Source organism: Geospiza fortis, unplaced genomic scaffold (genome assembly GCF_000277835.1).
Source record: "Geospiza fortis unplaced genomic scaffold, GeoFor_1.0 scaffold219, whole genome shotgun sequence".
NCBI lineage: Eukaryota > Metazoa > Chordata > Aves > Passeriformes > Thraupidae > Geospiza > Geospiza fortis.
The window spans coordinates 379,234-406,287 of NW_005054376.1; the positions used below are offsets into that span (position 1 = coordinate 379,234).

A 27,054-nucleotide genomic window follows, 5' to 3' on the forward strand; every position below is an offset into this window, starting at 1 on the left:
TCACAAGGAAAGCAAACACATCACACTTTTCCACAGAAAAGGAGTCATATGAAGCAATTAATGGAAAAACACATTGGGGATTAGACCCACAAAGCTCAAAACAAACAGCTTTTGAGTTGAATGTGAAGTCAAGTGAATGCTTTTTTGTAAGATTATTACATTAACAGGGCTCGCAGGAACTACTTGCCCTCTCACTCAGGATGTTTCACAGAAAGAATAAGAATCACCACAATGGTAATTAAATATTTCTATTTATTTTTTCATTAATACAGTATTTCCTTTCCCCCAGACAAATAAAAAGAATCATTCATAAGGTATTTATTGAAGAGCTATCAAAACAGAGTGCTATAGAATCTCTTGCTTCCTTTAGAAGACAACTTGCTTTAGTATTATTCAGAAACATCACTGATGCCTACAGAATAATGAACTTTTTTTCCCAACCTAAACATCCATAATGGATCCAAGGCACATAACAGTGTATTAATTTTGGGAACCAGGTTTGACCTAGTACTCAGAACATATATACCACATGTAAAAGTACAAGAATTACTATTTGAAGAGGAAGTTTATTAATGATGAGGTGATACTAGATGGTGAATTACTCTGCTGGTGAAGGTCAGAGTTTTGATTTCTTCTGGAAGAAGCTGACAATAGCATTTACACATTCATCAGACAGCCACCTCTCTATCAGCACTTCACACTCTCTGCTGTTGACTGCATGGAGCTTCTCCTTTTCCAAACTTCGTACCAGCTGCTTGGACACTGCCAAGGACTGGAGGAGAAAGAGAGGAACATTAGGAAGATAAGTTTTCTATACTTTAACGCTTCAGAAAATACAAAACCCACACTGGAATCCTAACCCAAATGCATTAACATCAGATCTCTTTGTTGGAAGTATTTATTGCATTTAATTCCACAGACTGCTAATAAGGTGGAGAAAGCTCATAGGAAGCAAACCAGCAGTTTGCTCATAAGTGCTCATAAGCAGAGTAGATGGGCAAAAGAAACAAAACCCACTGAACTGTCTGCAGTGCCAAATGCCACTCACATTACCAGTCTCCTCCTGTCCAAGGAAACACAAGACCACCAAGACTTCAGTAGTCTTGGAAATCCTAAACTAGGGAGCAGGAACACTGAATTCAGCAAAAATTAAAGCCACTCAGTGTCATCCTGAGTACCCAGAGTGCACACACCAGAACAATATTGCAGAACCAATGGTAAGATTCTTAAATATAATATATTGCCAAAATAAAAACCTAAAAGAAGCCACCTAAGGCACTCACAGAGGCACTGCACAGGCGGATTAATCAGTAACTTTTTTAAGCTTTTCAGCCACTGCATCTCTGTGGACAGTGAACTGTCTTAGATGCAGAGAGAGTAGAAGAGAAGGATATGATTCCCAGCAGCAGAGGGACAGATCTGTGCTTGAAGGAAAATATATTGAACCTCATTATTTCGATTAAGGAAGAAGTGAAATCAAGTGACAGGATAGGTTTGGCAGAAGAACTGGGAATGCTACAGGCTTACAAGGTGGAGAAAAATTAAAAATACTGACATTTTTGGGGAGGCTTGCAAAAGCTTCTAATCTTGCCCAAACTTCCTTCTGAAAACTGCTGTCGGGGAAGACTTCAGTCACAAGTCCCTGGGCACAGGCTTCTGCTGCAGTCAGCTTTTTATTGAAAAGCAACATCTCATTTGCCTGTATAAAAAAATTAAAGTGTGATTCAACAAGACACAAGACTTGAGTTATATGACAGAGAAGCTGCATGCTTCCACATCACATTCATTTTACTCTCTTGCTTGTTAATATCTGCCCTCTGAAAAAAACATAGAATAGATGATGATGATTATTATTGTAATTATTAAGGAACCTCCAGATACTGTCTACTTCAAAGGCCCTGCTTGAGCAGGGTACTCAGTCCCATCATCCAGGCCATAAGGAAGAGATTAAGCAAGTTTCACACCCAGAATCAACCCTTGGGCTTCATCACTAGGGACTGGCCTACAGCTTCTACTGTTCACTAGGACTGTACATGTCTTTTTGAGCAGAGCTCCAAGGTTGCAATCTGAAATTACCTCATCATAAATGTGTTTGTTCACTTTTGCAGTGATTCCAAAATTTCTAGAACATGTACTGGCAGGCTGTGTCTCACTGAACAGACTACTCTTGGTACTTGGAATTCTATGAAGCAATTGCTCTGCTCTTTATAGATTTAAACCCTGCTCAAAAAAATACATTATATTAATGCATGAAATATAAGATAAGTATTTAAAACTACCTAGATTTTTTTCTGTGGGATATCAAAAGAAGCAAAAAGGATTTATGCTGTTCTGAGGAAAAAAAACCATTCTGCTGTCTCTTCATTTTTCAGGTTTTTTTTCTTTTTCCTTTTCTAGAATAGACAGAGAAATTAAGAGTATGGACAGAAGACCACACTTGCTGTCACGGTCAGAGGATACCAACACACAAAGGTCAGATGATCCCACAGGCTGTGCAGACATTCTTACCTTGGCTAAGCCCATAATTTTTGGAAACAGGTAAGAGGAACATCCTTCTGGGCTCTGCCCAAGTTGACTAAATGGGCTGTGAAATGTTGCCTGGAAAAAAAAAGAGAAGAAAATAAAGGAAACCTTAGATCAGAGCATGAAATTGAAGTACTAGGACTTCGTTTTCATTTTAAATCTTCTACTGAGACAGAGTTCACCAAACACAGCTGAACTATTACCATAATAAGCCTTCAAATACCATCTGGTAACATTGCTTCATCCTCTCAGTGCACCCCAGAGCCAACTTTGTGCAACTCCATTTCCACATCTAACAACCCTATTGATGAAGTTACATTAATTGAATACAGCACTTAGAGAAACTAATGTGTAGGTGCAAAATCTTTACAGAAAGGATGTTCATGCACATTTGCCTTAAATATTATTAAATACATATTCCAAATAACTTAGGAGGCAAAAAGCACTTTTGTCCTTCTGAAGGCATACCAAGTTTATCCTTCTTTTGAAAAATTCAAGTCACTGAATCTTTTTTCACTAAATGTTAAGCAAATCTAAAAAGAGCCTGTGCCAGAAATGCAGCCAGGAGTCATACAAAATAATACCATAATTGCAAGTCAGAACTGAACAGTGAACAATCTGTTAGAAAATTGTCACAAAGGATAATCTAAGTGGAAGGCTAGGTTAGATCCTACAGAAATCCTCCAAGAACTGTTACCAAGGGTTCAAGCAAAAGCTGTCCCCATGCTGGTAGGAAGGTACTAGCAGACTCTAAATAATGAGCTTGCCATAGACTTTAAACACAAATATATAGAAAATGAAAACTATGTCAGATAAGTATGCAACTAATATAATTAGTTTTAAAACTAATTAGAGATTTTAAAAAAATACAAGGCAAAACTAAGATGCATTTATCAATGATTATACATACAAAGTAAAAGGAAGTTCAAGTAGGAATCTCAAGCCATTCAAGAAAGACAGATAATGTTAACAGGACAAGATACACATTTCATGTGTATTTGGCTCAAACTTCAACTAAATCTATACTAACTCATGGCTATAAGGAGATGATATATTGAGGGCAAGTGACTAGACTTCCATATAGTCTTTATAAAATTGAGAGGTATGAGTAAGAAGATACTACTGATGGACAAGTTAAAGTTTGTTGGGAACAACTGGGTATGTAGCATGTGACACACAATAAGGAAAACTGTTTTACTGGCAACTTTGCAGTAAAGGATCCAGGTGTTAGATCAGATCACAAGTATGTAAATCAAATAACACAGTGGAATGTCAAATCAGAAATACAGGCTGCGGAATGTGGAGAAGTTCTTCTGCTCCCCTTCACGTCAGTAAGACACAAGTTGGAGTGATGTGTCCAGCTTGTACCACTATGCTTAAAGAGACTCAGAGCAATTGGAAGGAGTCCCGAGGAATGTGACTGCAGGACATGTGAGGAAAAGCTGAACAAATGGCAGCTGTTCAGCTCAAAAAAAGGAAAGGACTGAGAAGAGAAGGTAAACCTGAGATATATCTAATAGGCTAAGTACACTGATGGCTAAGGTTATTCCAAGGGAGGATGAATATAGACTGTTCTTTAAACTGAGAAACAAGGAAAAATAGGTTCACCCTGTAGCAAAAAAAGATCAGATGAGAGGGGTGAAAGAGGGAGAAGCCAACATTTTTCTAGTAAAAAACGAGATCTATAGGCCATAATTGACTGAATAAATCATACACATTATACAAGCATATGTGAGGAGTGACACAGTCAACAGTGATCTGTAATTAATTACTTCAGCCAGTTGCTGAACTTCCATTCCATAATAAACTTTTGCTCCCTCTTTCAAACCTAAAAGGGGCCTTACAAACATCATTTCACACCATCTTGGAAGAGGGGGGCTCTTAGAAAAGAGCCTCTAAGCTGGAGTCAGTAACTTGATAAGCATAACTACAGCATGGGAAATTCCATGCATGTTAACCACCAGCTGATGCACCCCTGTGCTGGTTATTAATACAGGTAAGTGTTCCTTGATGTGATATACAAGGCCTTTAGACTTTTCTGAAGTGTTCTTTCCTTTCAGATTACCCAAAATCAAATAGTATTTAATACAGAAAGAGGCTTTAAGACTGTCTTGGGATAGGCCATGCAATGTACTTACCCTGTCAGAAGCATAGACAAGGTCACACAAACCAAGGACTGTTACACAGATTCCAATGGCTGGGCCATTTACCACTGCAACCAGTGGTTTAGGAAAATCAATAAAATGACCCACAAAGTCTCTAGAGAGAAGGGAAAACAGAAGATGCAAGATGTAAGAGACACACCTCAAGTGTTTTTCATCCAATATAAACAAATTGCAAAACATGTAATTAGACACTGCATAACAAACCCCATGAGCTAGACTATGTAATGAAACTATGAGCTAGAAACTATGTAATGTATGGGTTTTGAGCCTTTCAGAAATTAATTCTGACAAAATAAGAACTATTTGAAACACCTGCATTTCCTTAGCAACTAAGAATCAAACATGTACATGTCAGCAGAGCTTTTCTAGTTCCTGAGATCAAGTTATGGAAGTGTTTTCCTCTTCAGCTACAGTTGCTGAATACAGCACACTGACAAGGGCCTTCTGCCTATGCATCCATCCCAACTCCACCCATGGGACAGCAATTCCCTTCACAGACTCTGTTCTGCAGTGAAGCCCCAACAGGCACCAACACTGTGATGCTACTTCAACACACAATTCCCTAGAGCTCTTCTGCACACGTTTGAGAAACAGCATTTTGTTTCATCTGACAGCTGCTTCTCCATCCAAGAAGTGCAAAATGCATTCTCAAAATAAAACATTTTCCAAAAGAGAACAGTGTTGTTAGAACTCCATTTCTCTGGCATCTCTGTGCATTGGTTGTAGTGAAGCACTGTGCCTGTGTAATAGTAACTTCTCACAAGAGCAAGGTTCAAGACCACAAAGCACACAAGACCCTGCATTGTGCTGAACACCCTACAAAACACCATAGGCTGGAACACTCGCCAAGTACCACTGAGTAACATCTTCACAACAGGCTCACACTCCATCATAAGCACTTTGAGGGGCAGCTGTGATCCACAGACAGCTCACCCAAGTAAAAGCTGCAAAACTGAGTACTTTACTTGCAGTTCATCTTTAAAACATGAACCAAAACCGCTGATTTTCTGTGTATTTTAGCTTTTCCACCAATATACAGACTTGTTTATATATTTATGTAGGCACTTGCTTCCAAGTGCCTAAGGAAACAATCCAATTTGCAAGCATCTCTCAGATGCAATTATCACATACAGAAGTAAGAGAATACAAAATCTGCTTAAGTAAGGGAAAAAATAAGCAGACCCTTATGTGAGATGATATCTCAGATCTACTTGGCATTAGAAAATAAATTCATTTAACAGGTAAATTAAAACTTAGAGGCAAAACCAAGATCCCAGAATTACTGGGCAATTGAACAAGCTCATCACACCTGTCTCTGTTCAAAGAAGTCTGTCAGAGAAAATATTTTGGCATTTCCTGCAAGTGTAGACACTGCTGGATATCAAAAACCCCACAATTTTTTCACATACAGTTAAAACAATCTTTTTGTCATTATACCTGTATGTACTTTGGGGACTAAACAAGGAAATCAAATATCACTGTACTTAAAAAGACTTCCAATATTAATCTATTTATTTCATACAATTATACCACTTCCTCCCAAACAATCTTTGTGTTTATGCACACGGTGAGCCCTTAGACACAGTCACCTAAATAGATGAATCTGGGTCTCTGCTGTTGTTTTCTAACAAAGCCTGCAAATTATATTTTTCCCATTACAGTAACTTATGTACATATGAAACTGAGATGTTCTACTTGAGTAATACTGCTCCCTCTTTTGCCATCTTCTCCATTTCACCAGGCTGGACATTAGTGAAATTATTCAGATCATTTCCACTACTGTAGTAGTCTCCATTTCCTGCAGAGAACACATAGGAGTAAATGCACCAATGGTTTCTGAGTAGGAAAGAGAAGATAAGCTTTCATTTATCTCATTTACAAAAGAATTTCATTCTAAGTGTCTAATAACATTAAGTAATTATAGGGATTTTCTCAAAATATACACAATACCTTAAAGGACATCTAGGGTTTAAACATATGTTTTGACTGTCAATGTGTTGAAAAAAACAACCAGTAAAAGCCAAAGAATGCTAGCTGTGAAACATGTGATAGGGAAAATTAATTTTCTTTTTTTTTTTCTGTAACTGTCAGATGGAAAAAAAATATTTCTTTCCCTGCATACTTCCTTAGGGGTTTTTTTTTCTGTCATTTGCAACCATTCAAACAATTAGATGAGAGAAACATTTTTTTTAAACAGGACAATGGAAATGTAAGTTGATGCATCTCCCTTCACCCACCTTCAAACTGATGAAGAAATCAAAAGGAGACAGAATAACCTATTTAATATATGGTAGAGTTTCACATTTTTATGATGTATTTAGAAAAAAGGCACAGCAATCTAAGCATAAGACTGACAGCACTGCATTGAAACCACTGTATTGGAAGATGGATTCTTCAGTAAGAAACAGATAAGCTGGTATTCAATGTATAAGTCAATTTAAGGCACCACCAAAAAAGCAAGAAGCATTTAAAAGCTGACTACTGCATGACTCAATTGCCTAAATCACCCTATGTTCCATGAGGACATTCACAGGATGGGACCTACTTTACATTGCAGTGCTCTCATTCGCTGTGTGAAAAGGAACAGAAAGGTTTTGCAGAGGTGTTTGCTGTTGACTCACAGCTATATAATGTGTTAGACTTTCCAGCTTCAGTTGTGTGAATCGCCTTTCTTATCTTGTAAAAGCTGAGGTGCACAGTCTGTGCTACAGAAAGGAAATCTAGCATCCTGGGAATGGGAACCAGGTGTTGGTAAAGAAGACAGTGGAGAAGAATTTGCAAGCAATTACCTCAGAGTAAACAGGATCAAGCCCAAATTCACCTTGAATTCACACTACTTAGCTGCCAAAACTCAAGTTTTGGCTAATTTCCTAAAAAGACACTTTGCTGCAATGAGGATGGGCCGGACAGGCAGCACCTCAAAAGTAATAAAGCCTTTAGGAGTATTCCATATCCATCTTCTCAGGTGAGAAATATGTTTTGATGTAACAGCAAACTTTAAACAGAATTTAAAACACCAGCTTGAAGAAAATTTGCCAAAAGACTTTGGAAAACCTTTGGTCATTAACAGAGGAAAGGATTCCCTCATTTAATTTTACCTTAGTCTGAACACAGGTAGGTATTTCATGTCAGTACTATATCTTGGTATAATACAAAACATACCAGTAATAACTGCTATGGTGGAATCATTTTTTCCAGCTTCTTCAAGTGCTTTGATAATTTCTCTGTACATCTGCATAAAAGAAAAATCAACAAAGTACAAATGTGATGCTGCAAAAGAATATAAAAATGAGATTGACACTGATAACAAGGAACTCAAGAGATAGATTAGCTATCATCCTTTTAACTGCTGAAAAATTTGTCATGCACAGAAAGTTTGGTATTACATTTGAAGTACTTCAGACCATAAAGACACACGCTTGCAATACTGAAAACTTGCAGTGCAAATCTAAAGGACAAGATAAGGTCCTTTAGAAAAATAAGCACTGATGTGAAAGAGCTAATTTCAATACAGCAGTTTAAGTGGACAAAATAACATACTAAAGAATCAGCAGCAGCGGGGTGAAGACCCTGCTCTTGTATTTCTGCAGTTGTGAACCAGGATGACTGTGATGCTTCCAACAGGATGGACTTACTCATGAAGATAACTGTGGGAAACAGAAGATCACCTACACATACGTGCAGCAGTACTGAGCCAAAGGCTTCACAAATGCTTTGTTATACTCAACATGACAGTCAAATCTTGCATCCAAAACACAGGCCAGTCTTCCTGGAGTTTGCTATTTTAATTTAGTCTAGACCATAATCCTACACTAAGTTTGAAAGAAAACAAGAGACACAGAAAAGCCTAATCTGTAAAATTTTAGCTGAATGATTTCATTTTTTACTGGATATTTATTCCTTAGGTTGTTGTTGGATCCCTCACAAAGGTCAGACCACCCTGCTTCAGTCAGTTCTGTCGAACCCGTAGTAAGGACCCTTTAAAGATTAAAGTAGCTTCTTCAGAAAGAACAAAATCATTAATCCCCACAAGTTCATTTTTTTACCTGATGGTTGATGGCATTTTTCCTATCAGGTCGGTTAAACATTATCTTTGTGATATTGTTTTTGGTAGTAACTATTAATGTTTCATAGCCATCGTGTCTGCCCTCTTCTGGAGAAGCCTCTTTCTTCTGGCGAGCAGATTCTGCAGAGACCAGACTTGAGACAAGTTCAGCATATTTCTGTCTGGCATCATCCTGCAACAAAAGAAAAGAAATTTAAAAATAAGGTAGAAAAAAAAGGAGAAAAAAAAGAAAAAAACATGTTTTAAAAAGTAAGAAGAAAATAACACACACAAGATTATGAAAATGAACAATTGAAATCAGTTACAGTTCTAATAAAATGGGTACCTGGGTGGACGGGGAGGGGAAGGTGACTGTTTCAGGCAAAAGAAAATAAAAATCTCCATTATAACATGTTCCAGTTAGCGGGGAGAGGAGGGGAACATGTTGTATTTGAGCACTGCAGAACATGCTTTAAGTCACCTTAAAGGCAGCAGCAACAGATTTACAAAATGAAAGTGCATAGATGCTGGGATGATGACATTTATTTTGCTGGAAGAGTGCTCCCATCCATGATTAAGATTACCAGAGAGACCTTTGTCATCTTCCCAGCATTTACACATTTCTATGGATCCTTTGTTTCTGCTTTCCAGTCAGACATTTCTCCAACAAAAGTTTTTATTTCAGAATATGTGTGGCTGAAAATAAGATCACTGAAATGGATCTTATGGCATTTTAAAATTGCTTGAAGACAATAATTTTCATTTAGCACTGACAAGACACACAGAAGCCTAAAGAATCCTGTCTCCCTATCTCTAAAGTAAGGAGTAATTTAGGAGAATTTTACGTACTTGGTTGTTAAAACTTACTGGCTTGAAAGGATAACATATTTTGAACAGTTCTATAATCCATAATGAGTAGCACATGAAATTGTCCATCCACTCTTCACTCTAACTTGAGGAGCCAATTCTCTTCCTTAAGTATTTCTTGACTACTCCTAAAAGCTGCAGGGCCATCTCAAAAATAACCCTAAAAACCCCAAACTAAACAAAAGATCAAAATGCACCCCAAAAAACCCAAAGCAGAACAATATCTTATATTCATGAGATTATGCAACCATATTTTCTTTAAAAAAAAAAGAAAAATACAAAGCCCCTCCTCTATATTAAAGAATCTTTTTGACTGAGCTCAGCAACTACTACTGAGCAGCAGGCCTAATGAAACACTGACACAGATGATTTGAAAAGCTTGTTTCCTTCATTTAATAGCAGCTGAGGAAACCATGGCAGCTCTGTGCAGTCAGACTTACTAAAGCCTGCAAGAAAAAGGAATGCTTATGTATCTCTTGCATCTTTATTCTCCCTGCTTCCTTCACTTGATTTCTCTAAAGGTTATGAAAGATACTAAAAATATCAAGATATATTGAGAAAGACAGAATGAAGAGAGGTTCTCAATTATACCAATTTTTTTCTAGTCTTTTAGTTAACAGCATAAGAGACTGAACTTTTAAAATGGCAAAGTTATGAATATGCTGAATTCAGAGATTTGTGTTTTGTTGTAAGAAGTGAGAAGCTCAATCCATCTTAAAGAGGAGAGCAGAATGAACCATAATGCAAAAACCACTATTCTCATTGGAAGTCATCACCTAAGATCTCTTACACAGTTACAAGCTGGCAGTAATAATGTAGAACTAGGTTTACACACTAAAAAAAAAATCTCCAAACAGTGAAGCAGTGAAGTGATAGACGAATACAGTAGGAAACATTTTGATGGCTGAAGCAGAGATGCTCAACTAGCATGTAATATTTTTAGTCATCATTCACTTAAAGACCAAACACTTCAAGGCAAAGTTATCTACAAGGTATCTAAGTGAAATTATAGGTTTTGTCACCTGAGACAAATTGCCAAGAGAGTTCCATGCATCCCATTTGGCTTTCTTGACAAAGTCCAGCATACCTGGTTTTGGAGCATTGCAGGGACCTTCAGTAGCCTGAAAAGAGAGAGGAACAGACTTATTTAAACCTTTGATTAAAGTTCAGACTATTTGGTAGAAAATCTGATGTCTGTTCTGAATACCTATCTGATCAGGATACAGAATTGAACTCTGAGAGAGAAGGAATACCGGTTGGACAATTTTCTGACAGTTCACACACTGTGAGGTTTTCAGTGTCTGCTATTTCTAATATTGTACTGGGCTTCCAGAAGCACCTAGCCAATATGAGAGACTGGTTTCCAAAGCCCCCATGCATGTTAAGTTCTCCTGCTGCAAAAACTGTGGAAATTTTATACTTATAAAAATGTTAAAGACTTGTTACCTGTGTGAAGAGACCTTTGAGTAGGAACAATTAATTTGGATCTTACTTCAAAGTTTGCCCTGCTATGAGCAAGGGCATTGGACCAGCTGAACTGCAAAAGTCTGAGCTATCCTGAAGTATTCTATGATCAGTTTTCCTGAAGAAAAATAAACTATTGGAAAGAAATATTTAAAGTGTGAGGCAAAAAAAAAGAGAGAGAAAGAGGAGGGGAAAGGAGGAGAAAGGAGGGGAAAGGGAAAGGAAGAGATATTTATGAGCTCACTATTATTAATCAGTAAAGCTACCTGGAACCATCAGCTGTCTTTAAGGTTTTTTAAATGACTTACTGATTGTCTTCCTCAACATAACAAGCCACAGCCTGTACTGACCCTGCAGTCAATCCTGATCCACAAATACTTCATGAAATACCAGTACAGGCCCTGCTATGGGCATAAAGTTATTTCTGCAAAGGTCTCCTTTCATGCTGTGGTAAAGAATAACCTTCACTTGAACTGTGGAGGAACAGTTCCTTGAATTAAAAATAAACAAACAAAAAGCCCCAAACAAAACCTACAATGACCATACTAAAAAAAAGAGGAAAAAACCCCAGAAATCAACTTTCAAATGTCAACACCATTATATTATAGGCCCAGATGACTGTAGATACAAAAAATTTAAGAGGAAGCATTCAGCCTACTCTTTTTTTTTTCCCTAGGCTTAAGCCATTTTCCAAAGCTGAATCAATATTGCTATATGGAAGGCATCACACAATGGATGTAATTTTGCTCTATTTCTTTGAATAAAGGTTCTACTGAAAGCATGAAAAAACAGGTTTAGTTTCCCTCAGAATTTAGGTTTTAATGGGCTGACATTTCAGGAACACAGTTTGAACACATAAAATGAAGAGCCTGTTAACACACTATACATTTGAACAGACAGTATTTGAAATAAATTTTACAGACCCATCCCCTCAGGTTATAAATGCTCCTTACCAAACAAAATAAATCAAGTCATGCCTACCTGTTTAAACAGGGCATAGAGTTTCAACTTCATTTCATTCCCAGGATCCTTTTTCAAATGCTTCAGCTGTTCTTGAGCCTTCTGGAAGTCCTTCTGGCTGACCTGCATGGTGGCTGCAGTCATGTGCAGGTGAATCGCTGGAACACGAACAGCTTGTGTTGGCCTGGGACTACGTGGGGGAAAAAATACCATTACTTCATTTTTGTAAAAGACTAAAGGAGAAACAAATACACTGCTTTTTAAGACATTTAAAGTAAAAGTGAAACATTACATACAGCACTAATCAAAACAACAAGAAGACACATATTAAAAGTCACAAGAAAGTTGCTTTAGAAGTTTGCTTTTGCTGTGTTATAATTGACCTTTGGAAATTATTAATTTTTATTAATTATTTAAATCTCATTCCCTTGTACTCAGCACCTTGAATAATGCATTCAGTTCTGGGCTCTTCACTACAAGGCAGACATTTTGGTGCTGGAATGTGTCCAAAGAAGGGAACAAAGGTGGCGAGGGGTCTGGGGCACAAATCCTATGAGGAACAACTGAGGGAGCTGGGGTTTTTTAGCTTGGAGGAAAGGATGCTCAGAGGGCCCTTGGCACTCTCTACAACTGCCTGAAAAGAAGCTGTAGCTGGGTGGGGGTTGGTCTCTTCTCACAAGTAACAACTGACAGGATGAGAGGGAACAGCTTCAAGTTGCACCAGTGGAAGTTTAGATCAGCAAAGAAAATCCTCCTAATATCCAGACGGGTGGTCAAAAATTGGAAGAGGCTGCCCAGGGAAGTGGTGGAGCCATCATGCCAGGAGATATTTAAAAGATGTGTCTATGCGGCATCTGGGGACATGGTTTAGGGGTGGACTTAGCAGTACTGGGTTAATGGACTGATGATCTTACCACCACCTTAACCTGAACCTCTGCACAGCCTAAATGGTTCTATGATTAGCAGCTTTATATGTCCATTAATTAAGATGAGTATGCAGCCTGGCTGCTCTTCGTGATCTTTTCAAGCGGGTGTGCTTCTTGCTAGAAATGTTTGAATTTGAAAGTCTGGTTCTCCTTTCAGGGCAACACAAGTGAAGACTAATTTCAATAAGTACTTTGGAAAAGGACTGTCAGTAAACCAGCTTGTAGACACTTGAGAAAAAGAAAGGCAGTCAAAATATTCTGGGAGAACAACTTCCCACCAGAAAAAGGCAGTTCCATCAAAACCTCCCCCAAAAGTAGCAAACCTAATCCAATTCTATAATACTTCATAAAAGCAGGTTTACTCCAGTAAAGTTTGACTCAAAAGCCAACTTTCAAATGTCAACACCATTACATTATAGGCCCAGATGACTGTAGATACAAGAAATTTAAGAGGAAGCATTCAGCCTATTCTTTTTTTCCTAGGCATTTTGATTTATTTCAAGACGGCAAAAGCATGTTGTCACAGCTTTTTTTTTTTTTAATTGCAATATACATTAAGCATTTTTACTATTTTTAAAATGTTTGCAGTTTATGTATGAACCTTCTTTCTCTGTTCTAGTAAAAAGGAAAAAGGCCCAACTTTCCCTATTCTAACTTACAGACACACCTGTCATGTTAGAACACCATATATAATAGATTTTGTAATCAGTCTCATTTAAAAATTAATGAGTATCTCAAACAGAGACTGACAGAATGCTTAATCAATTTAATGTTAATATTTCAGTTACAGGACAATCATTTAAAAATCATGGAAATACTGCCTTTTTTATACACACCTAATGAGAATTTAAAAGATGTTCTACTGCCTACCTCAAAAATGTCCTCATTGCTCTTATTTGTTAAAGAAAATTTATTTTCTGCTGAAAGCCTAAAAGTTGCAGGCAGGAAGTGTGAAGAATGTGAACTGTTCCCCATTAATTTTATTTCTCTTTAATTTTATGTAGCTAGATGATGTCTTATAAAAAGATTTGAAAGACCTACTGTTTTTATGTCCTATTACCCAAAGCCCTTCTTTGTTAATAAAATCAAAGTTCTGATATTTTGGAGATACCAAGTTTGAATGACAGACATGGAAAGAATATTTTTTGTTATACACAGATTTTCTTTCAAAGTGAAAGGACTTCAAAATTTGCTACAAAACCTTATGCCAGTAACAAGAAACCTATCTGAACAACACAAAATGGAACAGGCTATCAGAAAAGGCTGCAGGAACAGAAAGTCCTGCTACTTAAGCTGATCAGTTGTAAGCCTTTATTAAGATAGCAGTGCACCCAGACAAAACACAGGGTAAACAACTCTCACTGTAACCAACATTCAAGCTGGGTGTTCAGAAAACTGTCAGAGTTTAACAAGTTCATCCCTTAAATAGCCAGGAGGTTACTTAGCCAACTTGTGGACTCTGTTTCCAGCATCAAAAAAAATACCTTCAAAGGAAGAAGTGCACCTAAATGGATACAGATACAAGATTTTTAACACTGTATCTCTTTCATTAGTCTGTCCTGGAGTCCCAGAACATGACACTTTCAGTTCTTATTCCCAAATGTGTTTTTAAAGCCACATTAACAGGAAGAAGAAATGAGAGTGCTGGAAGAGTAATTGTTTGTTTTGGTTTCGCTTTTTTTCCTCCAATTTTGCTATCCATCTTTGGAATTACTGGAATGCTACTGTCCCCAAGATGATCTGTATATCTGCTACAAATTTTCTTGTCAGTCTAGGAAATGACTGAGGTAGATCCCATGTTTAAAAATGGAGATTTGGGTCTACACAATGTTTGACAATCTGGATTTCACTCCAGCCTGGCTATGGTCAGTATCATAAAAAGGCTTTAAGAATCTCTTTTATATACAATTTGATAATGACCATAAATTAACAAAAGTTGAGGATGAGAAGCTGGGGAGAAGAGGATGCCATAGCAGCTGAAGGCATGAACACACATATTTATGGCTGAAGTTGGTTTGGTTTGAGTTTCTTTGCATTTAGCAGGTCACAGTTACTTACTCCTTATTAAGGATGCGAAGTAGAGAAGTTAGAAGATAAGAAAACAATTAGGTGAATCAAAAAAGTTTGGCTGGGGAAAGTGGAATGATTTTTCAGTAAGTCCAGGCTCAGAGGAACTTTGCTGTTTCGTTATACTCACTTTCTGCTTCTTAGTCAAATGTTTGGGTAAAATTGTTATCTATCCACTTCAAATACTTCATCTTTCATTCTTCTTTTCCTCCTTACCTACTGATTTGTAATAGGAAATTGTGCAACCTAGGTGTTTATTAAAGTCTGTTTATAAGAAAAGGCCTTTTATCTTTCACTCTTCCTTGCTGCCTGCAGCTCATATCTCTGCAGGACATTGATGATTCACCCCATTCCTTCTGCCTTCTGATCTCTACAGACATTTCCTACACATCACAGATGCTCATCAATTCTCAACACACTAAGGCAAAGATGATTACTATGATTTCTCTATTAAAATAACAACAAAGGATGAAAACACAAAAGAAAAATTAATTTATTTCACAAATTATTCATCTTGGGCAGGACTTAATTCTTCAGAGGCACACACAAACAGCAGTAAGAAAGCCCCTCAATCCCAAGTAGATCACACAGTGAGGAGATAACACCTCTCAGCCGGCACAGCAGCACCACCACCTCTGGCACTGCACAGTGGTGCCATGCCATAGTCCCAAGGACAGAGGAACAGGAGAGGCTGCTGCAGTACAGTGTGCAACAGCTTGCTCTCTCCATCTGCTGCTTCCTTGCTGTGACACTGATTCCTTCCTAGTCACTCACTGAGCAGATCCATGCCCCACTTCAGCAGCCACACAAGACTTTGTGGAAACCATGCAAGGCAGGCACAGAGCCTGGAACCTGACATACAGGCTTTTAATCCAAGCAGAAAAAGAAGCCTACGAAAGGCAACCAAAAACCCCTCTGTATTTCTCTTTCTCATCTACTCACTGCAACAAAATGAAATAATTTCCTTCACAAAGTTTCCTGTTTATTGCCCTGCACCCAGTGCATAGTTAGCTGCCACTGCCCCACTGCTGCAAATTACCTTCACTGTAGTGGCACCCACAGAAGAGTGGTGAGGGCTGGGCAACCTCCCCCAGCTGGGTAAAAAGCCAGCTCCCACCAGAGAGACAGAAGCAAGATGAGTCACAACTTGGCAGCGCAGTCAGAGTCCATGACAAACGCCTGTGCTCTCCTGCAAGACCAGTCACTGGGGACTTCGCAAGTTGTACACTCTGAAAAAAGAAATAAATCCTGGGCATCACTGTCTGAACCTGAAACATGCAGGTTGACAACCATTGCGTATTTATTCCCTTGGTTCAGACATCTCTTTGCTGCCATTCAGTCATTCAGGATACCTTGGAGGCTCATCATTCATCCTGTTCACTCTATCTGCTCACTTAAATGTCCCTTATCGCAATAAACATTCAAATGTTTCTTAAATTTAGGACTGCAATTACACTGAAAGTAATTTCTCACTGTTTATGTGATTCACAAAAAGACTGCAGGCCTCTTCTGTGTAGTTCTGTCCCTTGCATAAGGACTTCAGAAGAGTTAAAAATGCCAACATTTCGTAAAATACTGACTGCTCACTTTCTAACTTTTAAAGCAACACAGCACTCTCCTCAAATATTAAACAGAAGTCAAAGGATCTCTTTGCACAGGAAATAGCAGACACACTCAGCAAAAGAATGGGATGGATATACCTGAAATCTATCTTCCATTTACATAGCACAAGTTTTCTTTTAAACATTAGTAGATCCTGGGGAAATAAAGCACATAGGAAAACAGTTAAAAATCCTATTGGGATTAAAAGCAGCGGGTGGTTCTAGATACACATGGGTTTAAAACTCCTCACAGAAATGGAAAATGCTCATTTTACATTATTTTAAGTAGCTTTATGGAGACAAGCAAGAAAAAGAACAGGAAGTGGTGTTAGAAGCAAGAAGCACATTAAACTGTCACTTAGATGAATCCTGCAACATCTTTTGTCCATTATGTGTAAAACTTCAGACCATGTGTACAACATCCCTTTTTTGCCATGATCTCAAGGTGCTGTCATTTTTTCCATTGCTCTTTCCACACTTTCCTTATGCAGAACAGTGAAGGGCATGGCAACCACCCCTTACTATTTCCCAACACAGTTTTGCAGCATCATAAAGCGGCATTATTTCTGCTCATGTTCTTTCCATCTCAAGAGAAAATTACATGAAATACTGGTTTGCTGGTGCTGTTTGAAGAGTTATATGGGTATTTTTGATTTTTTAGTTATGACACAAAGCAATCAATTCCCACAAACCTCACGGTGCTCAGTGTTTGGTTATATCCTAAAACAAGCTTCTGATTGCACGCCTCTCCTGAATCCCTGCAAAGAAGAGACAGCACACGTTTCCCAGCCCAACCCACACCTGATTTGCAGGTGCCAGCCAGACCTCCAATTTTTCTACAAGGTTCAGGAGCCTAAAACCTATCCCAAGAGCTTCACCTGCCTCAGCACCAGCAAGTGCTGCTCTTAGAGACTGCTGTGAAGTCACACAGGAGGAGAGAAACTAAACCAGACCCCCTTGCTCCCTGTCCTGCTGTGGGGACGTATCCATTCACAGCAAGGAACCACACGTGCTCCCTGCCAAGGTCACTGGGGCAGTCCTTGCCTGCTGGTGCCTGGACAGTCCCACTCCAACCAGCTTCAGGCTTTATTCCCCTTCTTTCAGCAGCACTCCTCTCACTTTGATCCTCCCTTAAAATTATCCTGATTTTTCTTCCTGGAGGGCAAAAGGGATCTGGAGATGGCATAGCAACTTTGGATCATTAGTTCAGCTATATCACAGAGCGCAGGAGCAGAGGTGGCGGGAAACCTTGTCACCACTGGCAATTGTAGCAACTGTTAGGAAATGAGGAGCGTCAGGGGAAAAGAAACCTGCATTTAAACTGTAACCATGAGAAAGTGAGTGAACCATCTGAAAAAGAATAAAGTCTGACCTAAAACACCAACTTCTCTCATTCCCCCACCAAGCCTTCAATATCCTAATCTCTAACAAGATTTTAAAAAAGAAAGTTTAATTACCAAATAATCATGACAATGAGCAAAGCATTAGCAGCACCATGCTTCCTTGGTAACCAGGAAAATATTTATCATTTTCCATATTCACTTGCAGCATTTTCTGCATGCAGTAAATTTAAGGTTGTACTTCACTTTATTTTGCTGACAAGAGGAAGCTATTGTCTACGCTGTTAACATAAAAATGACTAGAAAATTTTAATCTGCAGGTTCCCCAAATTATCATTCATCATGCCATTGATTATATTCTACTGAAACCAAACAGATAATAATGTAACATTAAGGACTCATAAATTTTTTTACATAGCCCAAGCACTTATATAGCAATATAAGAGCTTTTCCCATACTGCTTAAAGTGGAGAGGGCTGATTTCTGCCATATCTTTCCAGTTACTCTCCCTCTACAAGCTACCTATACCTGAGCTGGGAAAAAGAAGAGGCACCTGAAAACGCTAAAGCAAAATGAGCATCCTGTGGCATGTTTGGAACACTCATTGCTCCTTTACTGTTGGAAAAATAAAGGAGAGCTATGGAAAATGTAGATGGTGTATCTACAGATAAATTCTGGATAGTTTCCTCTGGCCGTAGAAGAAAGGCAAACCTTTCTTTCTTTATGCCATCTTATTACAAGCTGTTCCCAAAGAAATTCATATCACTTAACTATACACATTTCTCTCTATATACTCTTTTCAGATTGTTTTTTTTTTCTTTTCTTGCTCCTGAATTACTTTATCATGTGTGCCTATCAAATCAACAATGCCTGCTGCTGCTGTTAGACTTTCAGCTGCAAAGCACCCTTCCTTTAAGTTGTACAGACAGATTTTCTTACAAACAGGAGTTGTGTATAATGTTAAAAGAAACCTCAGCTTGACAATTTTTACACTAATAAAGGCAAATAGCTTCAGGCTTTTATTTCTAGGTCTGTCCTTTCAAGTTGCTTCTCTTATACTGGGAAATGTAGAGTAAACACTAGGAGAAGGAAGGTGGTGAGCGAGTGGCTGCATAGTACTCCAGCTGGGGTTAAACCACAACAGTCCTTTTTGATGCCCAGTGTGGGGCACAAAGGGTTGAGATAACATCAGATCTGACCATGGCATGTTAGAACAAATTTGTTAAAAGCATTTAATAAATTAGCTTAATAGTTGCTGGTTACAATGCTGTTACATTTGCTCAGAGCCCTTGCAGGTGTGCTCACAGTCCCTGTTCTGTCCACGGGGTCTTATCAGCATCAGTTATTCTCTAGAAATCAATGCATTTGGTTCATTTGGGGAAATATCCATGGCAACACCATGAAGGAGTTGATGACTCAGTAGACAGAACTCCAGCCTTCCTAAAAAATCCCCAAGATGTAAAGAAACAACCATCCCTTCCTGTTTCACCAGCATAATCCCTGGCAGTACCCCACTATACTGCAGCATAGAGTAACTATAATTTATTGCTATTAGGCAATAAGAATGTTTCTAATGTTCTCATATTTTCTAGTGTTCTCATAATGTATTTTACTAGTAGAAAACATCAGTTCAAATACTCTATAAACAATTTCCTTACCGCTCCTTTAACAAAAAAAAATGAAAACCAAATTATTTTCCCCTTTACATTAGAATGCTTCAAGCATTGTTCTAAAAAAAAGTTTGGTGTATAAATCCTTATCAGCTTTTACTATTTTACACTCCTACACTGTTTTGACATATAAAAATTAGATGATAATTATGTGTCTGTTGGCAAATTGAAGTGCTGAAACACTGTTGTTTAGTGCAAGTGGCTCAGCTGTGCTTGATAGTTTCTTTTTCAATATTAAAGAATAGCTAAGAATGAAGGCTCTAGATTACCATTCACTGAGATATGAAGTGATCTGATCTTTGTGCTCTATACATACACAGTTTTGTTTTATTTTATTTATGCTTTCATCACAGCTGGTGGGAGGGACACTAGGGTCATCTCCTGAAATCTCCACAAGAACTCTCTCTTTCCAGCAGACTTAAGTTGACCGGACATGATGAATGACTAAATCATGAGAGAACCTCCTGTATATGCTCAGTCCGTGTAAGACATCTCTAAAAGCAGGAAGATTTACAGACAGAAATACACTTCAAAGCTAAAAATAAGAATATTAGCAGAAAAAATATAGAGCTGCAATACTCATACATGTGCCATTTGCTGAGAATCACTCAGTTTATTGCAGCATTTGGAGAGTAGCAAACTTAAATGCATTCCTTACACATCATTATCCAAGGTGACTTAACAAAAAAAGTTATGAAGAATACTCAAAATCAATGGAGAAAGGAAAATGCCATTTTGATTTGGCTTGCAGGGACAAATCTTGTTGGCTGTATGGAGAGCACGAAAATGTATACTTTAATATTAATGGCTTATGGCCAACATAGGTAGGTTTCTTGACAAGGATACAACCAGCTCCTGCAGCTTCCACGCACATCAGAACACCCACTGACACTCCTCACAGTGCAGCTGAATCAGAGAAAAGAAACAAAAATTTTGTCTGAGGCTTACTTTCTCTCCTGAACCCATGACACCTAGATAACAGTAAAGGTGGACTAAAGAATACTGAACAAAACAGTAACAAAGCAGTATTTTGCCAATGGCTTATCCTGCCCAAATCTAGATCTCTTTCAGCTTAGAATTAAACACTTTAGGTCTAAACACAAAGTAGCACACTGCTCTTGGTTTTGTCAGTATTTCCAGCATCTACAATCAAACAGACCAACAGGTTGTCTTTAAAATCCTGGGGCAATTTATTCAACAAAAATCTGGTAATCTGAAATGGAAATTACATACATACCAAGAGACTTCATGCCGTGTCTTACTAAGACAGTGTAAAAAGCACAAGTTATAGCATTTAGAAGGCTGCACCTAAAGCAGCATCTCCCAAGAAAGAGGTCAGAGGATTGTGTTGAAATGTGCCTGTTCTAAATGGGGATGTAACACAGGCAGAGTCAAACTGGCTTCTGCTATCATTGTAGAGATCATGAAGAATTATTGATCTGGGAAAGAGGAGGACAAACCATATAACTTGGAAGTCCTTCCTCTGAATAAAAGCGTGTTTCATCTGGCATTGTACTGGCAATCAAGAAAACAAAACCAAACAGATTCTTTTGTTTCAGAAACAGGCTGACTATACTGACATGTTTGAAGCAGTAAGAATTTTACAAGTATGTGTATCATGGTATGAAATGACAGCATACTTGAAATTTAAAATTTACCCTGTTTAATGGTTAGCTTCTAAGGACCAAATTATTCAAGAATTATTGGCCATTCTATAAGTTACATACCTCTTCCACCAGACTTTATACCAGAAAAAATATTATCAGAACACCTTACCAGAAAAACAGTAGCCACTCTTTTGGAGGGCCAAAGAATCAGCAAAGAATCCATACAACACAATATTTCTAATCCTCAATACATAATTTTTATTCATAATTAAGAATGGAACCTCTTCTACTCAACACTGCTGAGACCACACCTGGATTACTGCATCCAGTCCTGAGTTCCACAGTACAAGAATCATGGTCATACTGGAAAGAACCAGAAAAGAACCACAAAGATGGAGCATCTCACATATGAAGAGAGTCTTAGAGAACTGGGATTGTTCAGAAAGCTGTGTTCCACAACAATCCATCCTCAGGATTTCCAGACACCTTGGCTTGATATTAGCTATGAGCTGTGAAATCTAGCTCAATTACATACAGCTTCCTGCTCTGGATTACATTTTGTTGATTTTAACTGCTGTGTGTATTTCCACTCAAAACAGCTTAAGAGTGTGCTTACATAAGGACAGAAGTTTACCAAGACAGTTTTCTGGAAAACTATCCAATCGTCTCACCACTACTTTTGTCTTTTAAGTTGTATTGGTAAACCAGCATGAGCAAACAAGATGTAGTAACCCCTGCAATTAACACAAGTATTTTCACAGAAAGCCTCCCATTAAGAGATTTAGTTGTTCATCCCTTTGACTAGTTAAGCCCAATATTCAAAGCACAGTGGATTAGTTTATTCCAATGGCTGTGTTTCAGGATCCTGGCCCTTAAAGAAAAAGAGAAATTCAACATCCACTGGTGGTATGAAGAACCTTTCTGAAAGACTCTGAAAGTTACCTTGCAAATGCTAGTGGAAGTTGATTTTACCAGTATTTTGCAAAAATTCACTGCAAAAGTCAAATGGCACAAGGTTTCAAGAAGGAAAAGAAGGTGGTTTCAAAAAAAAAATTACTATTTGAAAGGTAAGAAAAGTATGATGAGCTCTCTAAACTTCCTATTGACTTGCACCAAGACAGAAATAAGCTTATGGAAAAAAATAGGTTTAAAATCTATTAAATCTATTTCAAATTTTAAAACAGGTGTGTGCTCTGCTTGCTTTTCTGGTAGCCAGGCAAGGGTCTGTGACCCACATAACTTAGATCACAAACACCAACTGTAACTACAGACCTGACCTACCAAAAGGAAGTTTGCAAAGATAAGCCTGGTTATCTTGAGCAGGAGGCACAGAGCAGAGTACCTGAGCACTACAGAATCCAGCACAAGTCAAGGAGAGCTGATAAATCTCTCTGTCACAGAGAAAGATGTTGGTTGATAGGGAATATCAAAGAGCTGAGAAAGGCACACTAGTGCAGCCTGAAATACAGCACCAAGCACAACTCCAGAGTCAGAAACCAAAATGCAAGAGCCTGTGTAAGACAACATCAGGGAGTAAAAACCATACTCCATGGGACTTTCCTGGTGGAGGATCAGGGTCTGTGTTTTGTGGATGAGACACAACCCTTGTATGTGGACACATTTCCCATGTCAGTGAGCCAGGATGCATTCCCATCCAACTGCTAGTGAGTGGGGAAGTCAGCAGGCAGATATTTGGGAGGCTGCAGGACATCTGCTGCCTACACGGATTGAGTTGGGTCTTGTTTCCCTCACTGAGATCAGGAGGGAAACAAGATCCAACTCATCCACATCTGGGGAAAAGTTTCAGGCATAAAAGCAACTTCTATTCCCAGCACCAGAGGTTTTGGTACAGACCCCCAGGAGACTCGGGAGTGTCTGCAAACAGGGTTTTTAAGGATATAGTCTGATTTATTACTTGATAGCAACACTGCAAAAATCCAGTCCTCCTCTTTGTAAAGGGAATTGGATTAGGGATGTCAGCAGACAGTAGGAAAGAAAAGGAAAGCTGCTACAATACAGACATAGGTCCTGGTGGGGGGGAAAGTGGGTGAAGAGGCAATAGTGCTCTTTTTGCTCAGCCAGTATGAGAACATCAGAACAAAGCTCCTAAAATTTTTATGTCTATACCCAACCACAACTATCTGAATAGGATTGACAGAAAGGACTAGACATTTCCCACCAGGGATACAAGGCAGGCTCTCTCTGAGGCCCATTATGTCCTTGTGGCCAAACTTGGAAAAAAACAGAACAGAAAAGGGGACCAGACTTACTGGTCACCTCCAGGATGGCAGTAGCCTCAAAGAGGTTTTCCACAAGGCAAGGCTCACATGTCCTCTGGGTGTGCTGGCATCCACAGTTCTCTTCAAATGCAGTGGAAAAATGCATTTATGTGCTCCTCACATATTAAAAAGAAGCAAACGAAAACCTGTGATGTAGGTGATACATCATTAACAGCAATCAAGAAGCTTTTTCAGGGAATGACCTGGAATACTGAACTGCTTCTAAGAAGGAGGCCCCTGAGCGCAATCATTTAATGAAACAAGATATAGTCTCAGGGGCAAGAGATCAGTTCTTCCTCTGCCCTCAGAAGAGCAACTTCCTTATAAAGCACAGTTTCATGGCAAAGCAAAGCCTCTGGGCCCTGAAGACCCAGGACTTTATATCTCACTGGCTTAGTGGGAAGCAAGGCAGAAAAGAGCCTGTGGGTCTGTAGGTCTGCAATCAGAGAGAGGTAAAGATGGAAGGTTATAATGTCCTGCTTTGCCATAAATCTATTAAAGGGTGCTTGAGATAATGACCAACAAATGCAACTGCACTACCAAGTAAAGAGTATGCAATTCAGGGAGTAGGACCAATTAACACACAGGTAGAAGTACAAAAAGGCTGCAGAGACTGAATAAGGACTGTTGTGCATTGTGCTGGAACATCTGAGCTCCTGCCATGTGGGTGGGCTGTAAACATCCAGATGTTTTGTCATGAGATGATAAATGGATGCCAAGAAGAGATTTGGAATGCTGCTCAAGAGACAGATGGAAATGAACTTGAACTCTTAAGACTGCTGCCTCCCAAGCTGAAAACCAGATAGTGTAGTGGAGATTTACTGTGAGCAGGAAGTATTCCAGGCACAGGGAGAGACCAATAAGGCTACAGAAGCAAGGAGAAGCCAACAGGGTAGGAGAAAATTAACTGGCTTTCAATTCCCTTTACTTAATAGTGTATATAATAGTGCTCCTATGAAAAAGGCTTTTCAGAGAAATAAAAGAATAGCTCATGGGAAATTGGTCTTTGACAAGATCAGACCTCCTTTAAAGTTGCTGAAACACCAAGGAACACACTAGGAAGTTTGGGTGTGACTATGTTACTGTCTGGGTTTGACCAGGAGAGTGCTCTTGGATAAAGTCTCTGCACTGCTGCCAGCTCCACTCCCCCAGGTTGTGCTTGGCACATACAAGTCAGACCCCTTCTAAACTACATAAAAACGGGAGATGTCCTCCAGCCACTGACAGGCATTCAGTGTTGGGATTGCACTACAACTAGCCCAAAGGAAACCCCCAAAACAAGGACAGCACAGATGGAGGTTTCCCAACACCAAGCATTTGGTGCCCACTGGTGTGTCTGACTTGCCCTAAGTGGAGATAAGACTTCACAGCAGTGGTGTTGTGAGGCCCCCAACCTCAAAGATCTGAGAGCAAAGACTGTCAAATGCATACAGCCCCAGTAAGACACTTCTGAATGTGCATTTGTGTCAGTATCCCTCCTCCTCAGATGAATTTAAACTTGAAATATTATATATTGCAACAGGGCAGCACAAGAAGAGCTTGTGGAACCCACAGTTCCATGTCTGAAAGAATTATGAATGTCTTGCTCAAAAAAACAAACAAACCAAAATACCAAAAAGTAAGAGCAATTCTTGTGTTTTGCCTTTATATTTGTACAAGTCTTTCTCTTTCAGTGTTCCAAGGATGAGAGTTTTTTTTCCAAGTTTAGACTGCAAAAAATGCTTCCTAAATTCACTGGCACAGCAATAATGCCAGTGTCTTTGATAAAATTCTGCCTGCATACTGCTAAGACAGAAACTAAGGCTCACTTTTCTGGTGCTCCAGCATTAGAAAAATTGCACTATTTTTCTTTATTGTATCTAATTAGATCCTAAAAACATGAACCCATTATTAATAATGATTTATGAACTGCTGTCTCACATAGAATCTTGTCATTTCAAATACATCTGACTCCACCAGCCTAATGATGATCAGCAGGCCAGTCTTTTTCATGTTCTCCCAACTTAGAACTGCTTTCCCTCACTTTCATTGTAACAACTTAGCTGCATTAAATTAATATTATTTAGCTGAGAAAGCTTGCCTAGAGAGTTCTTTTTTTTTAAATGAGGGCAGAAGTCACACAATTCTCTTTGTTTCTCCCTCTGTCTTAGAATATTCATGTACTTACTTCAAATAAGTTCTTACAAAGCTTTGGGTGAAAAATATTACAACTTAATGCACAAATGTCTTACAGTCTTTTGGCTAAGATGTGCTCATGACTAACAGACAAACTTGGATACTTGAGTAAAAGCATTTCATTTATGAAAGTGTGCATTATAACAGTCAAATCTGAATGTTGTTACCAATCAGAATATCACACATCTTTAAATCTATTGGTATGACAATGTCTGCTTCACTATTCTATTCAGGAATTTGTTTATTTATTTATTCTTTATTATTATTATTATTACAACTATATATGTTATTATTACAAATATATATATACTTGTTTACTTTTAAGTATACTTAACACACCTTGCTTTTTCTTGAGTATTAAGCTATTTTTGATTGGAAGAGGAAATCGGATGAATTGGCATACTTCATGATTCTTATTCATATACAAGCCACTTCATAGAGGGATTTCTAATACAGCAATTTTCAATAAAAATGTATATCACACAATTCCAAGTGTAATTGCAACTCAAGCCATCCCTTTTGCTTTCCACTGCCCAGCTAACTCTGAAGGCGCACAGCTGCTGCCGTGCACACTCCGGCATGTGACACTTTATTTTGAAACAGCTTAAAGGCAATATGTAATAAATAAAGGTGTAGAAGATACTGTGGGATTATCTGGAAAGCCAGAACAGTCTTAACAAGAAGCCCTAATTAGCTGGACACACAATTAAGCTTGGTTTTGTCAAGGCCAGGCTGGATGGGGGTCTGAGTAACCGGGTCCAGCGGAAGGTGTTCCCGTCCCTGGCAGGCGAGTTGGAATTAGATTAACTTTAAGGTCCCTTTTAACCCAAAACATTTATGGGATCATTACATCGTCTATGGGACTGATAAAATAAAATGTAGAAAACAAGAAAAGGCCCAAACACACACACTCTTTTCCACAATTCAGTACGGTTTTGGATACGTCACCCCCCAGCCTAACCAACAGTCTTTCTGGTGGTGAAATATTCGCCTCAGGAAGGCATCAAACACAGCTTTCCCACTCCCACGCTGTGTTCAAACACTTAAAGGCGCTTGGTACGGCCGGAGGGGTCCCCCAACTTTAGCAGAAAGCGATTTCCCCCGGTTTTGGGATGAGAGCGGCGCCCGGCCCGGTGCAGGAACGCCGGGGCCATGCAGCCCGGTCCATGCAGCGGCACGGCCAGGGCACGGCAGGGCAGCCCGGACGGCTGCGCACGCCGACGATCGGCACCCACCTGGTCCCGCAGGGCAGCCGCCAGCACAGCCGCCGGACAAAGGTCAGGGCCGCGGACGCCATAACCAGGGGAAATGAAGGCGGGAGGGGAGGAGACGGCAAAACCCGCCCCGGGCATGGATCACCGCCTC

General features: G+C 39.0%; 1 protein-coding gene across 3 annotated transcripts; it reads right to left on the reverse strand.

Annotated features, from left to right (window-relative positions):
* Window positions 1-234: 234 nt before the first annotated feature.
* Window positions 235-27,054, reverse strand: ECI2 (enoyl-CoA delta isomerase 2). Of its 3 annotated transcripts, XM_031060239.1 has the most exons (12): window positions 26,925-27,054; window positions 16,718-16,773; window positions 16,057-16,246; window positions 12,046-12,214; window positions 10,623-10,721; window positions 8,735-8,926; window positions 7,851-7,920; window positions 6,384-6,486; window positions 4,662-4,782; window positions 2,509-2,598; window positions 1,556-1,699; window positions 235-772 (listed from the first exon to the last, which is right to left on the reverse strand). In XM_031060239.1, the coding sequence occupies exons 4-12, from the start codon at window positions 12,166-12,168 to the stop codon at window positions 617-619; spliced, it is 1,098 nt and encodes a 365-aa protein (XP_030916099.1). In that variant the 5' UTR covers window positions 12,169-12,214; window positions 16,057-16,246; window positions 16,718-16,773; window positions 26,925-27,054; the 3' UTR covers window positions 235-616. The 3 variants fall into 3 exon arrangements, with proteins under 3 accessions (XP_030916099.1, XP_030916098.1, XP_030916097.1); XM_031060238.1 differs by lacking the exon at window positions 16,718-16,773 and having other exon boundaries at window positions 26,925-27,024; XM_031060237.1 differs by lacking the exons at window positions 16,057-16,246; window positions 16,718-16,773 and having other exon boundaries at window positions 26,925-27,017.

Excerpts from the sequence above, each read along its gene's own strand:
- ECI2 (XM_031060237.1), bottom strand. The coding sequence starts at position 26,986 with ATGGCGTCCGCGGCCCTGACCTTTGTCCGGCGGCTGTGCTGGCGGCTG. Across the intron at positions 7,921-8,734 it reads AAAATGCCATCAACCATCAG|ATGTACAGAGAAATTATCAA; the intron begins GTAAAAAAATGA and ends TCTTTTATGCAG. Across the intron at positions 773-1,555 it reads TTGCAAGCCTCCCCAAAAAT|TCCTTGGCAGTGTCCAAGCA; the intron begins GTCAGTATTTTT and ends TTTCTCCTCCAG.